The sequence below is a fragment of the Homalodisca vitripennis genome, unplaced genomic scaffold (assembly GCF_021130785.1).
Source record: "Homalodisca vitripennis isolate AUS2020 unplaced genomic scaffold, UT_GWSS_2.1 ScUCBcl_14590;HRSCAF=25454, whole genome shotgun sequence".
NCBI classification, from domain to species: Eukaryota; Metazoa; Arthropoda; class Insecta; order Hemiptera; family Cicadellidae; genus Homalodisca; species Homalodisca vitripennis.
Genome location: NW_025790727.1, coordinates 18,683 through 36,625, shown reverse-complemented (window position 1 = coordinate 36,625; position 17,943 = coordinate 18,683). Strand labels below are relative to the sequence as shown.

The 17,943-nt window shown below is 32.1% G+C and overlaps 2 protein-coding genes across 2 annotated transcripts in view; both read right to left on the bottom strand.

Annotated features, from left to right (window-relative positions):
• Positions 1-3,563: 3,563 nt before the first annotated feature.
• The window catches only part of LOC124375181, a 15,858-nt gene continuing 1,478 nt past the window's right edge, over positions 3,564-17,943 (bottom strand). The window contains exons 2-7 of the mRNA XM_046833290.1: positions 17,086-17,229; positions 12,881-13,004; positions 10,542-10,672; positions 9,782-9,919; positions 7,767-7,917; positions 3,564-3,691 (exon numbers count right to left, since the gene is read on the bottom strand). Coding sequence (XP_046689246.1) covers positions 7,771-7,917; positions 9,782-9,919; positions 10,542-10,672; positions 12,881-13,004; positions 17,086-17,229 — 684 coding nt within the window. The 3' untranslated portion in view covers positions 3,564-3,691; positions 7,767-7,770. The remainder of the gene's footprint in view (positions 3,692-7,766; positions 7,918-9,781; positions 9,920-10,541; positions 10,673-12,880; positions 13,005-17,085; positions 17,230-17,943) is intronic.
• LOC124375180 overlaps positions 17,093-17,943 on the bottom strand; it is a gene marked incomplete at its 5' end in the record, with an annotated part of 17,130 nt that continues 16,279 nt past the window's right edge. The window contains one exon of the mRNA XM_046833289.1: positions 17,093-17,229. The remainder of the gene's footprint in view (positions 17,230-17,943) is intronic.

The window sequence follows — 17,943 nt, the reverse complement described above, 5'->3', positions numbered from 1 at the left end:
TGTTTGGCTTCCCCCCAGGCTTAATGGCGGGGGTGTACTTGAATTTTTTAAAGGGAAGCTACCAACCTGCTTGAGATGTACCTTTGCATTTGCGCCAAAACATGTGGTTTATGCTGGGGGCACCTGCGCACTATTTTGGCTGTTCGTGGACCCCCTAATGGAGTTTACAAATCAATCGAAGACCGAGGTGGACCCGTTTTACGGCAGCGATCCCGGACTTAAATCTTTTGGACTTTTTACTTTGGGGGGGCATTAAAAAAAATTTGTTTACTTTCCCCAATAGATACCCATTGAAGAACTCCGATTAAACCTTTTAATGGTAAAACCTTAAAAGCAGACACCTGGATTTTTGAAGGGCCGAAATTGATGGTGCGCCTGAAAGGTGATTTTGAATAACAAGGTCTTTTTAGAGCATAATTTTTAATTTTCTGGGAGATTTTAAAAAGCGATTGTTGATGTTTATTGTATTGAAAAAATAAAATTTTAAACTAAAATTTGTTTATTTTCACCAGTTTTCCCCAATTCAGTTAATCATTCCTTTAATTATTAAAAAGCAAAAGTTTGCTGTGTAGTGTGTCGTGAGGAGTCAATTCATAACTTTTTTCACTTTAGTTTTTTTTTATTAGGGTTTGTTTTTAGAATTAAATTTTACAATCTGTACTAGGAAAAACAATTTGTTTATGGTCATTTAACAATGTTTTTGACGTAAAACATTTAAGATGGTATTTTTGTTATTAGATTTTGGCAAATATTATAATTTTTCTCAAAAAATGTTCACACTAAAACCCTTCTTTTAGAGTGGTTTTTTTTTGATTTTTGAGGTGATTTTCCCTTATATATCCATCTTATTTGAGTTAAAAAGTAAGAACAAAACCCTTTTTGAAACTTAATTTCACCAGGTGAACGAAAAAAAAAGCAAAATGTTTCGCCGCCCTTACTCAGTAATGGAGCGTTTCCCGGGCCCCCCTTTATATAACATTTTTTTTTTTTTTTTAGCCTTTAAAAACACGCCTTAAAATATTTTCCCTATTTTGACCACCCTGTTTTTAATATATAAAATTGATATGTTAGTATTTATTATATTATTATATAATTTATATATTATAAATTTTTTATATAAAATTTTCTTCATTTAATATTATATAGTTTTAAAATATTACATTATAATATATTAAATAATCGTTTATAATAATAACGACTTAACAAGTGTTTGGACGTTTATTAACCCTTTTTACAGTAAATTTGCAACAAAAATTTTTTAGTGCCTAAAGTGCCCCCGCAATAATCCCAATAGCTGTGCGGGAAGCCCCTATGTTGCCTAAACAGTTTTACAATGTTTTATGTAAAAAGTCACTTGTTTGAATGAATGCAAACTAGCAGAATAATAAAAAAATAAAAAAGTTTCAAAAATTTACTTTTTGTCCTCCCCACTAGACCACAGTTGTCCTTTTTATTTATTTACTTATTTCAGCCCCAATCGGTGTATTCAGGCCATATGACGGTATTCAATCAGTTGTTCCAATAAATCAGCTGATTGTATTTCGGGTTTTGTTGTGAATACAGGCTGCAACCTCACTTTTACCTTACGGATACCCTGATTGTAAATGTTTTGTTGTGTTTACCACGAGTAAATAAACAGGGGTGGTAATTATGATTACCTAAAATGGCAAGAGAAAGATTTACAGACGAATCTTAGGCTAAGATGCTCCCCTGGGACTTACTGCTCAGCATTTTGCTGCCACCATCCCTGTACAGATAAGGACAAGCCGAAAGAGCATGCCACGTGTTTCAGATAGACCAGCGTCGGCAAGCAGCGGCGCCGGGACACGATGTTTTCAGAATTACGAAGTCCCACTTTGTGTGTCCAAAAATGTTTTCGCGCCTTTCATACCATCAAAGAAAGATTTCTGAGGATATTTGTGTGATGTTATGAAGTTAAACCTATTGTATATCTTAGTATGTTTTATGAGAAATATGGAATATTATATCTTATACTCTATTTTTGTAAATATAGGCTATTAACTTTTGTGCATAATTACATTAATAAAAATTGCTGTGTAAATACAAAAAAAAATTCAAACCCTTTTTTAATGACTATAACAAAGCTACTGCAGTAAATCCAAAACACCTAAAAAAACTCGAGGGTAGGGTACGATAAGCGGGCCCGGTTTTTTATATCGAAGAATGTAATCATTGATACCTAATATTGCATCTCAAATCCTAGACTATCAATCGGTATAAAAGTATCTATAGTCCTCAATAACAATCATTATGTTTTAAATTAAAAAATGGATTTTAAAATTTACAGTGATGAAACAAATTATTATAAGCAAAATTAGGAAAACTGAAGATGACCAAAATTTGCTCCTCTCACAGTTACAATTGTTTCTTTCCCACAAATTTCACATAATGGATTTTTTGGTCGAGTCCAAAATGTTGAAGCCACGTAAAACATGTCTTTTATCTTTCAAAGCAATTCGTTAGTTTTCTAAAATTGACTGCCATTTTAATAATCAAATGTTTATGTAAAATTGAAATATTATTTTTAAAGTGTTTCAGTAGCTGTTTTTTTAAAATTATTTAAATTATTTGTTCAAAAAAAATGAAAATCATATTTTAAAAAATAAGCTATGGTACTTTGAATACAAAACATTTAGTATACTTTCAATTATCAGCCTCATACTTAAGCGCAAACCATAACAACTTTTCATATTACTTATCAGAAGTAAGTATTTCATCACTTGTTATTGCAATACAGTTTGTAATAATTCAGAAATAGAAATCAACACCACTGATAAAAATTATTTTTATATACATATAAAAAACTATTTCAACCCATAAAGTATTGTAAAAACGATCTTTAACCATTACATAGAAACAACTTGTTTTTCACACACTATTCAATCATTTACAATAACCACATTTATACGCAGTCATGAAAAACACAATCTGTTTAGTAAAAAGATACATGTAAAAAATTATGTAATAGGCATCATTATTGTTACGTTATTTATAAAAAAACTAATTTCAAAATAAAGTTGTCAGGAACCAAACATTGCTCACAAGAGACAAGAGATACTCAGACTGTAACTAGAGAAAACCACAATGACGCATAACAATCTTCAGTGTTTATGAATGTGTAGCCCTAGAACTAGCCACTTCTAGTGCTACACTTTCAAAAGGCCAGTTCTAGAACTATAACTATATCAACCTATTGCCATAACAACTGCCAGCTGTCTAGGAATAACTTGTCCGAGTGGTCTGCCTGGTTTGGGTTTGTCATCATGAATGCACTTTGAATCACCACCAAATTTCTTACAACTAAGTTAGTTTGTGAATAGTTTTTTCCAAGGGTTTTGCAGTTTATGTTTCTGTGAGAGCTAAATATTCAGCCTTTTATACATTTTGCTATTTACAATGTTGCGTATGTAATGTAGCAACATAGTAAAGTACAAATGTTGGAGTTTATCGTAAATTATAATAATGGAACAACTTGAGTAACATACTTTTCATAACTCTTACTTTAACCAAACTAAGTGCAATATAAACTGATGAAAAACGCTGCATATTCAAAATTGGAAGAAAATTATGTATGGGCTTAAAGAAATACAATAAAAACTTATTCAAAGAAGACATGATTTCAGTGCAAAAATGGTCCAGATGTCCTCTATCCGTTTTACTGGTTCTGGCTCTGAAACAAACCAATCATGTTCTTGTAACATAAAAAAGCTATAATAATAAGTCAGACATCACAACAGCAAGAAAGATATTTTACCACTATTTACATTGTCAGCAAAGAATAAATCTCAAAGATGTTTGATTGAAAAGTTAAACAGAACATAGTTTGTGTTTAAACTATATTTTTGTGACATTTGAATAGATAAAATTTAATATTCTAATAAATATGATCTCCTAACTTAAGGTTGATAAATAATTGTAATATAAGTAGTATAATTTGTTTAAAGTGTTCACAAAAAAGCGTCATAGTTTATAACTTACTTGAAGTGTAAAAAATTTTAAAATATGTCTAAAGGGCAAGAAATAAAACGTGAATGTATGAAAATGCAAGTATTATACTGATAATAGCTGTGTAATGCAACTCTCTCTCCATTAGATATATGGGAATGTAACAGTACCCAACAATAATGTTTTTTTATATATATATATATAAAATACCAAAAATTTTGTACGGAAAAATTAATAGTGTTCTACTGTTTACAAAGTTTATAAAAAACAAAAAATGTATGAATTTGTATAAAGACCATTTTTGTCATTTCTGAAAGAATGGTTCAGAAATGACAAAAATGGTCTTTATACAAATTCATACATTTTGTTTTTAAAACTTTGTAAACAGTAGAACACAAACTTTTTCCGTACAAAATTTTTGGTTAGAATATTAGATAATATTTATTTCTTTATATACAGCAGTATAGAAGCATAAAGATACACATAAGTACACAAAAAACCACAGTCAGTCAGACAGCTGAAAGATGGTGTAAAATACAGGATGTTTCAAATAGGACTTTACAACTTTGAAAATTCACATAAATTTATTCAAAAACGGTACAGTGCTGGTTTTTAATGTTGTTTTCAAGGGAAACCACATCAAGTTTTTAACTCCCCCCGTAGTTTGCTAGAGCAGAATCGAGCTGCAAACAAGTGCTGGCGGTAGTTACGTTAAAGATGGCTGCATTTATTGGACCAGAGCGTGTTAGCTGTGTGTTTTGGTTTGAAGAATCAAAGCTGGCGACAACAGTACCAGTAATAAAATAAAATCAAATCTTTTTCATTGCGACAACAATATTTACATTGTATGGCAAACTTCATGGGTTTTTTTAAATTTCTAACATTCATTCAACAATACACACTCACACATACAATTTTTACAGTTACGCCTCTTTCATCCATCGCCAATGCTACCCACATAGTATAGCGGAGTCAGTCTTCTGATTGGGCGGTCTCCCAGTCGAATGCCAAAAACTCACCTGCATTATAGAATGCTTGTGACACCAAGAGGCGTTTAAGGCGAGTCTTTAACGCCTTAGGCGTTGCAGCATCTTTAATTGAATTGGGCAGTCTGTTGAGGAAATGAACACCCCGCCTGCGAGAGCAAGCATTCATAAACCACCATTCTGTGTCTCCCAGTTCGATAGTTAGCTCTCCCATGTGTCTCATACATGTGTATGTCTCGGCCTCTGGTTAAGGCACATTTACTCATACAAATCAAAGTTGTTTCCAAAAATGTAGAGGCACGGCAGAGTCAACAGCTGCAATTTCTTGAAAGCTTCCCTGCATGACTCTCTATATTTGATTTTGGCGATTATTCGAATCGCTTTATTTTGAAGTCTGAATACTCTTTGGAAGTAATATTTGTACCAAGTACACTAAAGATCCTCCTAGTAGGCCTGCAAGTTATGAGTGTCATAAACTTTTAGTACAAACAGGGTACTCAGTAGAAATCATCATGTCATCCAAGGACATCTGACGAAATTGTTGTTCATGATGAACACTTTTTGGACAATTTTCTGACCAGTCAAATTTTCACAAAAGTGGTAAGGTGAAAATTTGATAACTGTAGGATTTAGGACAGTGAAAATCCATATGAAACATTACTATATGCGTGTGGTAGTCTTAAGCTGAATGTTTTGTGAGCAGGCAAAGAAGAAAATGTATGGCCCTTTTTTTTCCAAAAGAGGAATATCAACAAGATAGTGTACTTCGATATGTTTGCAACACTTTATGATAACACGGATTGATGAGGATAACTGAGAGCAAAATGTTTACTTAATGTAAGATGGGGCACCACCACATTAATGTCCGAGAATTTCTCAATGACCGATTTCCAGGTCAATGGATTGGCTGTAGTGTGCTAATTGCAAGGCCCATGTTCCCCAGACCCGAATTTTTCTTCTGGGGCTTCATTAAGGATATGGTGTGTGTACCTCCTTCGCCCACCACTCTACCAGAACTTAGTAGCAAGTATCTACGCCACCGCTGAGAAAGTTACACCTGCAATGCTAGTGTGAGTTTGGAAAGAAATTGATAACCGACGGGATGCTGCAGGATAACCAACGGAAGCCACACAGAACATGTTTAGTTTAAGGTAAAAAAACTTCTTGCCTTTTCTTTTAAAACAATACTAAAACCAGCACTGTACCATTTACTTGAATAAATTTATATCAATTTTCAAAGTTATAAAGTCCTTTTTGAAACACCCTCTATTTCTAGATAAAATAAGACAAAAAATCAATCATCATCAATGATAACAGACCAGAACCCGAGTGCCAATTTGGACTGTATAAACACACAACTCGATTTTTCTTGAAATCAGGTACAAAAATTACTTCTAGGACAAAATAATCATCAGCCGCACTAGTTTTAATGGAGGTTAAAATGGGAGGGTAACAAAAGAGTTGGTAATAATGTTTCTCTCAAACCATATTTTTCTCAGCCTGACACACTTAAAACCAATAGTCTTAACACAAAAATACATTTTACGAGGGGTATTAGAAAAATCATAAGGTTCCCTATGCCGCCGAGACAGAATGCGATATGTTGGAAGAAATCTGGCAACACTGTCTTACTTATCAGCTGTCCCTCTCTCTATCCATACCACTCGCGCGCCTCGCTACGTCCAACAGTGCCGACATAGCTGCCTTCGAAGATGTAGCTCCCTGTCGTTGTTACCGCCAGATGCGAAATTCGTGCTGTGATACGTTTTTTAAATGCAAAACAGATTTCATCTACTGAAAATTCATCGTCAGTTATAATCAAAGTTTTATGGGGAAAACTGCATATCTGTTCAAAAACACGTTCGGAAATGGTGTAGAGAATTCAGTGAAGGCCGCATGGAAATTCACAATGAAAACCGAAGTGGGAACGCCTTTCCAGTTTCAGATGGAGTTGTTGAAAAAGTTAAGACAAACACTGCTTGAAGATCGGAGAATCATCATTCACAGGAACAACAGTAAACCTCTGACAGATATTGCGACAAATTAAGAAAACTGAGACGCGCGATCCAGAACCGCTGGAGAGGAAGATTGTCCAGTGGTGTGAGAGGCTTCTCCATGACAACGCTTGACCTCATGTCTCACGTCAAACTCAATAACTGCTTACAAATTTTGGCTGGACTATTGTGCCCCATCCCCCCTACAGCCCAGACCTAGCCCCAGTGATTATCACTTATTTCCCAAAATTAAAGGACCACTTGGGTTGGCCAACGCTTCAGTACCAATGATGAAGTCAAGGAAGAAGTTACTCAAAGGATTGGCAGCAGAATTCTACACATGGGGATAGAAAAGTTGGAGCATCGTCTACAAAAAGTGTTTGGACAGAAACGGTGATTATGTGGAGAAATAGCTTAACTTTTACGTGTTAAATTGATGTATAACACTAAGTAGAAATATAGAGCTGTCTATTTAAAAAAATCATGGGTACCTTATTTTTCTAATACCCCTCGTAAAATCAGCACCAGCTAATTATATACAGATCCTTACAGTGGTGACTTTTTATGTAGTTGCCTGGCGGTAATATAACTTCTTTATGTGTAAGCAGGTAGTTTTTATTTTCATATCAATCTACAAGAAAATAAACTGAGGAAATAAAATTTAATTATATATCTTTAATCCTTTTGATACTTTCTCATTCTGACCTCCACAACAATTTGCAAGGCTGACAATAAATTTCATACAAGAATCCTTTATCAATTAAAGAAAATACATGTTGTGTGCTTATACAATATCTGGAGAGGCAAGAGTAATACTCACATTGTCAGGTTGAGGGTGGGAGAGAGTAAGCAGGGTGGGGGCCTGAGTGACAGCTACTGCCACTAGGGGAGTAAGAGGAGCCTGAGGCTTGAATCCGTACAGGAGTCTGTCTCACAGCTATCTGCTGACCCTGCTGGAATGCAGCTGTCACCTACAACCAAGTAATGTCTTTGGAGAAAGTCTCAAGATCACAACATTTTTCTGAACATATACGATTTGTACACATTTCTTTAACCCTCGAGCTGGCAGTTGAAATTTCCTCAAGTGGCAGGCCATTTTGAGGTGTTTTGCAGTAGTATTGGTTTTTTTATTTTTTTTTAATATAATTTGATTATAAACCTATATGTATTATATAGTCACTGTTTTCACAAGAAAATTTACTTTTTTATTCATGGAAATAAAAACCCAAAAATATAAGAAATCTATCACTTTTTTTTTACTAAGTATGTTTTCAAAAAATAAAAAAGGTATGTTAAAAGTGGTGGGGGTGCACCTATAAAAGACATATTGGTGTGAAAAAAAATATTTCCAAAATACCCAAAATGTTGAAAATTTTTTTATAGTTTTTAGAAAATGTATAGTTTACTAAACTACACTTTTTTTTAATTAAAACAATTAATTATGAAATACTCTAATCTGAAGATAGTACAATACGGCTAAATTCATTGCTATGGATACGACTGTGTTACAAAAATTCATGAAAACCTTAATTATTACTCGAAAAATTCATAAAATACATTAAAATTAAGCTTATAAAAATAAATAAAGAAGCTTTATATCATGATCATCGCATATGAAAATGATCCAAAGCTAACTAAAACTATCACAACACTGCACATAGCCTAGAACACAAAATCTCACTAATATATTTTTTCACATATATTTCTTCATAACATGACAAAATAAACTGATAAAACACAATATACGAGAAATTTATACGCATAAATAAACACACTTATTACATAAAAACACTTATTTCATGTAATAAACTTACGTTTTAGATGGACAAGAATAAAGCGACCGGGTAACAATACAACAACAATGGCCGACTGTTAACAAACAACTCTCGTTTTCAATATGTCATACTGAAATCATGGCATACAAAACAAAACAAAATACATCAAACAAATCAGCAACTATTTCTGATTCTAGTGGTATATGAATCATTGCAGTTTTTAGTTTGTGTACTAATTATAACACAGATGTCAAACGGGCACGTGTCAAATCGACTGATTTTCAGGCGACTGCCACTACAGAAACATTAATATCGACTGATAATCAGGCGACTGCCAGTTGTAGGGTTGAACCATTAAAAATTGTTGAAACTTAAAAAAGTAATGGTTATTATGAAAGTTAAAGAAACTATAGAAAACAAAACTATAAATGTAAAATTCTTAAAGCAGGTTCATTCTAGAAGTCAATAATAAATAAGTTGTACCCCTACATTCAATATCTGAAAGAACCAACTGTTTAACCAACAATTCAGCACCACAAACCCAATTGATGGTTCATTGGTTTTGGTCAATTATTGCATGAAATAGTTATATGTTTGGTTGTGCCATGATCATGATTTGTTTTTAATAAGTACAACTATGAGTTCAAATAAGTACAACATATTTGTCCAATCTTATATGTGGTATTTTTGTTTTTTGCATGGACTAATCTATAGTTTTACATGTGTGGTACATACAGTTAATTTTTTTCATTATAGTTTACACTGGTTAAGAAAGGACCATTTTAGTCCTTACTTTTTACCTGCTTAACTAAAAAAAATTTCATTTCATAGATAGCTGCTAAATTTTATATGCATACATCATCTTATAATGCATAGACATTGTTAAGACATTCTGACAAAAACAAATTCTATTTAATTACAAAATGTTCAAAGTCTACAACTTGTATTATATCATTATCAACCAGTACAACAACAACCTTCTATCAATATAATTAACATACTTCTGAATTAAAAAAGAAAACTAATTGTGCGTATGAAATATTTTGTATTTAGTATTTACCTGGTTGAGGAGGGCTTGTTGCTGGGCGGCGGAGGTGACTTTGATGGCAGCACTGGCCATACTGACTGTAGGGCGACCGGCCGAGTCTATCGTCACGTTGGGCACGGATGTGCGTACTCCTGGAGACGCTGTTACCACCTGTCACAGTCAACCATTAGTAGTGTTCTCAGTGCATGCACAATAAGCTTCAAATATATGCAGAGAAGGGAAGGAAGGGGGTTAATTACACTGCAGTTAAGCATAGTGACACAAACAGAAAACATGTTAACAATGGAAATCTTAGTTGAGATATGGTTTCTAGGATAATTTACAATTAACTTGTTCATATTATTCTCCTCTGAATGAATTTTCCTTCTCCTAGATACAGATAAACTTAACTAATTAATTTTCCCTGTTTTCACAGTCATAAAATTTTAATAATAAAACAAAACAGTTGTACAAATATTGAATTTAACTCCATTTTGTTACATTAAGCTACATAAACAGTTTGTCTTTAACAGTAACAGCTGGCAAGTTTGTTGTGACAAAGAAGTTTTTAATTTTCAACAGCCAGTAAAAGAAAATATAGAAGACATATCTATGTATATGTAAAAATTAATACAACAGTAGAAAGTGTGGAATATACCAATTTATATATAGCTTTTAATCCCATTCAAGCTCTCGGAATTATGTAATTAGTAGGTGATGTTTAATGTATCACAGATTAAGACTCTGCCAGCGCGCAAACATTAAGATCTGTTTGAGTGGTCTCAGACTATACCTGTATAGTCTGCTTGATGCTCTGCTGTGGTATGACCCTAGTCTGAGAGGTTCCTGGCTTAGCGAGGACGGCGTGAGAGATCACCTGGCCAGATGCTCCTTGACTGGCTACAGTCTGACCACTCGCAGACAACCTAGATAGGGCATTATTTTTCTATTAAACTAGTAACATTTTGATTATAACTTGGGAAATAACTTTAAATATTCAGGTTGTTAATATTATGATATTTTTACATAGAAGCAAAATCTTAACAGCATCTAAAATTTAAATAAATGACATGCGAAAGAAACAAAACATAATTATGAGATATAATGAACAGAATTCCTGAATATCCGCTACCAAAATATTACAACAGTTATTTATCAAAAGAGAAAAAAATCTCAACTCACACTATTAAGCAATTAAATTAATTAAAATATGACCCATTTAACAAATTAGTTAATTTCCAAAAATGACCCACATGAGTCTACTTTGTTGCATCTAATTTCATAAATTAAAATTTCTTTTTTTAACCCTTTGAGTGCCACAGCGTCGCTAATTTTGACGGTACGAAAAGTGCATAAAGTGCCAGCGTCGCCAATTTTGACGTTTTCGTATTTTGATAATATTTTATATAGTACAAGATTATTTTGGCCAAATAATCAGACGGCTGTATTCAATAGGTTCCAAACTATCAATAAATACGAGTTTTATGTTCTTTCTCTACTATTTTATCTGCGAAACTTACGTTGTTTAGGTACTTATCAAGAAGCCACTATTTTTGGACGAGTTTTCCTTATCGGGGACAAAATAAATTACAGTATTTAAAAACAACTGACTTTATTTAACCTATTTTTGGAATTTACAAGTTTATTACGACAATCAATTAAATTAAAACTATAAGAACAAACGTTTCATTATTCGAAAATGTCAGGTCATTCGTATGTCTATTTTGGAGACGATTTGGAGATAGGAAGTTATGACTCATCGAGTATTTGTCGATTCATTATGGAAGAAGGAAAAGTATAAATGAAGTTTATTTTTATCTCTGATAGGGAAAACTCGTCCAAAAATAGTGGGCTGTGATAAGTACCTGTACGATGATTCTGTCTTCCAGTCACGCGACGTAGCGGACGAGTACCGTGTTGCGTAACGGCCTTTCTTGTTGTTTATGTGCCGATAACCAAGCATTTGAGTAAATACAAAATAAAATAGTAACTTATACAGTATTTTACTGTAATTTCTTTACAAAAGTAATGTATGATTTGATTTGTGTTCAAGCGAAAAACGTTGAATTTTCAGTGTAGAATATTATTAGGGTTATTATTTAGTAAATGTAAACTTTTATGTAAATATGTTAGCAAGTATTTGTTTCTAAATCTACTAATCATATTTATTTGTGTGGTATTAATGTTTTATTAGATTTATGGGAAAACTACATCATTACTAAGTAATTTCTAAACTCTGACAAATGAAGTACAGTTTATAAAAATGTCGGTACCGGGTAGCATTTTGTTAATACATATAATGCCATGTTTTTTAAAATTCTAGAATAATATATTACACATGGGTTTTATTTAGAATCATATGGCCTTTAGCATGGTATAAAGATAAAAAATCTTAAAAATACCGTATACACACACAAATTAGGTCAAACTTAACTTTTTATACAAAAGTAAAAAACTTTTTTTATAAATAACTAAAATTTTTATATTTTTATAAATCAAATTTTATTTGTAAAGATATGTATCATATTTTGCATTTAATAAGAAAAAAAACAACAACAAAATGATGGAAATCTGTTTGGTAGTTATTTTACAACAGCCTTTTTCCCAAAAGCTTACAAATATGCGAAAAACAGCGTGGCACTTTATGCATATGCCTTTGGAAAATACCCGTGGCACTCAAAGGGTTAATGGTGTTTAGAAAAGTGCTTAAAACATTTTAGAACACAACTGTTATACATTTAAATGAGTTACAAAATATCAAGTAAATGAGTGTTTTTCAACAAAATGTTCTGTCAATCTAATTTTATAAAATATGTGTTTTTACATAACATGTTATCACTTGAGACCCACTTATCATAGGGCTATGAAACTTATTGATTGTATTATCATTGATATGCCTTTTAGAGAATAAAATATCAATAAACCATATCCACCTGTTTCAAAATAGTGGACATACAACTTCTAAACATTTACTGTTTGAAACCCTCACTGAGTTTAACAATCAGACTGTAAGTACTTCAAGCAGCAATAAATTTGTACGTAAAACACATGTATTATGGAAAAAGAAGATTTGTTTGAACATGACAGTAACGAACGTGTTAAAGCTGCAGAAAATGAATACCTAGCTACTCACATGAGCAATGTGCTGAGGATGGACATGCTTGATGACCTGCTGAATCTGCTGCATGGTCATGGTGGTAGGTACAGACTTCTGAGACTGCACAATCAGCTGGGCTGGCACTCCTTTGTTCGTCACCTAGGCATTCCAGGTATTGATATATAAGTACACTATGAGCCTTCAATAGTCATTCAGTTATTAACCCTAGAAGTGTGGAACCAGCATATTTTATGTCGGTTGTAATTTATGTTTGTTGTGCGGAACCAGCATATTGTATGTCGGTTCAGTTTTTCATTAAAAATAATTATTTATCTTTAAACAATCACCATGTTTTTGGTATCATTGAAATTGTGAGATTCCACTCTACAATTTTCATATAAACGTTTTTTTTTTCTAACATCAATATTACGGTCGTGGTGAAATGTTTTCTGAAGACGTCATCATTTGAGTGGAATTTCGCGGGTAGCCGGGTCAAAGAAATACGTCATTTTCAACCAATCACAGCAAGTTACGTATTGCCTGCAAACAGTGCTGTCATATGTCAATAGACGCGGAATGAAATATTCTTTCTTCCAGTGCAAACAGAAAGTCATTAGAATAAATAGTTGATTTACTATGAATATTCTAAAAAGGGACAATTTTAAAGTTGTAAACCAGCATATTTTATGCTGGTTAGTATAATAAAACATTCACACAGTTATTTATTGTCAATAAAGAAAATAAAAAAAAAAAAAAAAAACAGTGTAAAGTGAAAGAAACGATCAACCGGGTACAATCTTTCAGCGGTAAATTTAGTTCAGTAGGTTTCCGGCAGTGCGAAAACGAAAGAGATGAATCACGGCGTTGCATCAAGACCAACCCAACCCATCCCTGTCGGCCATTGTTGACCATTTTATTTCACCACGAGCTTATTTTTTTTACCGATTTTCATAATTTAGGTCTCTATTTTTTCAGGTTAAAATACTCTACTGCATAAATGCATATGAAATGACAAAAAACATTATAAAACAATGTTATTTTGAACTATACTATCTATTGTTTATATAGGCTATTCTCAAAAATTTTACAATGCAAGGTTTTTACAATATTTGACGCACAACATTTATTTTTTACTCAATTTCAAAAATTATTGAGTTGTATTTCTTTCAAACATTATGTGCTAACATAATATAACAAGTAAAAAAAATGTTTTCATATTTTTTTTTTACATTGCAAACCAGATTATTTTTATGAGTAAATTCTTTAACGTTCGACTGTTAACAAAAAATGTCATAACTCAGTTCCTTCTCAAAGTATTTGAACATATCTTATATTTTATTTTAGCCAAACAAACATACTTACTAAGGGTGTATTCAAAAATTACATAAAACATAAAGTATAAGTGAAAATTTGTAGCTTTTTTCTGAATGTTGTTACGAAATATTTTGATTTTTTCAAAGGATTTTATTTTGTAAGCTTATAATAAAATAACAGTTTATTTTGTTGTTGTTTACTTTTAGTGTTTTCAAATAGCATGTATAATTTACAATAGAAAACTGTTTTTTCATATAAATATATAGTCACATTTGGAGGTAAAAAAAAAGTAAAGCCTAAACCCTTGTACATTTTTGTACATTTTCGCTTTTGTAAAAAGAAAAATGGCAAAATTACAATTTTTGTTTAATAGAATTTTTAAATATATTTTTTAATTTGGCATAAAATTCTCTACATTTTTATACATTTAACATTTTGACCTTACTGTAATATTTCAATACCTTACAGAGGTCCAAACTTGAAATTTTCATATAAAACTTTTTGCAATTTCTCATTATTTTCATAAAAATATATACTAAACCAAAGAATATCAAAACATTTATTCCTATTTCAAATAGTACAACTTATGAGAAGAAAAAAGATATATAAACAATATATGTTTTCTTGATATTAAGTATTTTTTACGAATTTTTTAAAAAAACCTTGCATCACGTCAAAAAATGGACTGACGTTTTATCTTTGGTAACATGGACACACTTCTAGGGTTAAATGAGTTTGTAAAGCTCATCACCACTTGGAAGCTCTTGTAATAGTCCAGGAGCCAAGAGCTAATTTGTATTACATTAGCACATAACCTGGGTTTTATTGAAATTGACAGAGACATTTTTCTTAAGAAAGAAATCTATATCACCCGAGTGTATTAGGAGGGTTAAAAATATAAAATGATAATTTGTGACTCACGCAACATTTTTCTTAGCTTGTCACATTTGGAACAAACTATTAAGACAGTAAATCAACCAGATTGTGTGACTATAATTGGCGGCTTTTCGGCTCTTGGACTAATAGGGTTGTCTCCAAAAAAAGCCTGAAATTACCTGGAAGTTATTTTATTGCTATAAACAATAGAAACCTCAAACAATGCAGAGTAACACACAAACTAAACTATCTAACTAACTATCCATACATATATATGAAAAACTACTACAAAATTCCAACGTCGTTGCAAAACCAACCGTAAAATTCTGACATCCGTGTACGAAATCCTACCTCTACTGCATTAATATTTTACGTACTATAAAGTCTTTGGTATATAAACAATCAGGACAAACCAAATTACAAGAAAAATATATTCATAGTAATTTTTTAAGATTAATTAGATGTAACTGATATTATGTTTTATAGTGGAATAATATTTCAATATGCTATTACTCATGTAAAACTGAAAAAAAAAAAGACTGAAAATGTATTGATTACTGTAAGTAAAGATTTTGATCTTTTTACTTTTAAAATTAAATTACATTTAAACATAAGATTTGTTTGATAGTTTTATGAAGGAAAATTATTTTTCTGCTACTTTATTCTAAATGAAGATTTACTTGTTCAGAACTCAGTGGATAGGCGGCTGAGTATTTTATAAACTGTGTTGGAATCACATGAGTTTAGATTAGGCCTACCAGATAAAGTGAAAATGTACATCAACACAATAATTAGTGTTATCTTTTACGTTTTGTGGATAATCAAATAATTTTTGGTGTATGTGTACAATTTTAGTTGTTGTACAGAGTAGTATCAGTTGTTTTGAGGTAATATTTTTTTTCAAGCGTTATTTTGCATTAAAAACTGAAAAACGTACAAAATTATTTTGGTAAGAACTAATTGTGTGTTTAAAAAAAGTAATAAAAAAGCATTATATGCCCATTTTGTGTTTTTTAACTAAACAGTTTATCTGTAAAGAAAATTAAGAGCCTATCTAAAACAGTTTTTGATTTTATGAATGTTTTAGTAAAATGTTAGAAAATTGCTAAAAAAGGTTTGACATTTTTCAACAGTATCTTGAGAGAAATCTCTGGCAGTTTTTGGGCTAACTTTTTTATTATGCTCTGGTCCTAACAGTTAACCCATTTCGGATTGTATTATTTTGGCACGCGGGCACGAATTAATTTACGGTCAGCGGCCGAACGAAAAGCAATGGTGCGCCACATCGTATCGCTTGTATACTATTGTATAACTCACTTCTTATCTACATTGAACTGGATTCCGGTTTATACAAATATCTCCATCAATATTCTTAAAAACTAAATAATTAAATACAATAAATTGTTTATGAACTATTGTAATAAATATCTCGAATAAATATCGATCACGTTCAGACAATCGTAAGTTTTCCATTTCGATCACCTCATATTATGACATGCGAGTTATATCATAAAATGTGATACTAGTTACTATTATAATAACAGCTGAGGAAAACAACCAATCAGAAGCACTAAAAAGCAGAGAGTAAACTCATATGGATGATTTTTCTACTTCAACATACAACTGCGATCTGTAGGATATTTATAAAACTTTTGAAAACTCTGAACGTAGAATGTTGTTTAAACACTCTTAGTTGACAAGTGAAAACGATCGCCCAATCTATCAAACACTAATAGAACTATTTGGAGGGAAACTTTAAAGCAGACCGCTTTTGCGACCTGAGCTTGTCATCTCGTTAGGCTCGGCTGCTACGTGACGACCACAGCTCGTCAATGATCCGCAATGGGTTAATTATCTACATAATATGTGTATAGTGATATGTACAGAAAATAAAATTTAGACTAACTTGAAGAAATAAAATTGAGTTGACAGCTAAAAAATAACTGATCTTTTTTAGTTTGAGCCTTCCAATGAAAATTACAAAAATAGTCTTTAATATGAATGTGATTAATTTTATAATAAAGTCACATATAAAACACAATTGCCTCACCATGACTTGACCCAGCTGTGCCACTTTCTGACCAGTCAACTTGCTGCGTTGCTGTGCCAAGAGCTGGTTCTGCAGTGTCAGCTGTCGGATCTGCTGCGGGGTAGCTGCAGCCGCCTTCACCCCCGGTGCCAAGGTGGCCTTAACCTGTACCACACACTCAATATAATCATGAACTACAGACACTGATATAGAAATAAACTAACCATTACATTTCAAAATATTCTTCTGGTAAAGCAAATATAGACCTGTCAATATTTAAATACCATTTTTCAAGCATTAAATACTTTATTTACTTGACCTTGTAAATTAGAAATCAATACTTTGCTATTATTTTAGTATGAATGTAAAAAAAGCTAAGAATTTGATTGATACCTCCATTGATTATTGAAGAATCGTACTTAATTGGACATTTCTGTAGTAAAAGTGTGGTGTGGGTTATGTGAGTTTTGTGGGTTGAAATCAGGCTTGGACTTAGACATTACAACCCCTCTAGAACTAGTAGCCAAATTGCTCCTAAAAAACGTTTCAATAAAACATCCGGAAAAAAAGTTAAAAAATTATTTGAACGTGATAGTAACACAATTAAAATTTTCATCAAAATATTGAACATCTGTCGCGGCTAGATTCTCTCAAAATTACAACTGACAAAATTCAACCTGACATTTGTGTCATACAGAACACAATGTAAAGAACTGGGAGACAATTTTCACATGATATCAAGTTATTGTACGGATAGCACACAAAATGAGATGTTATGATCTTTTCCAATGCCAATGTAAAGTTAAGAGTTTCGTTATTCTTGCATTTATGCAGCTTACTGAAGATAGGCAGTATGAGTTTTATATTGTTGACTAGCAG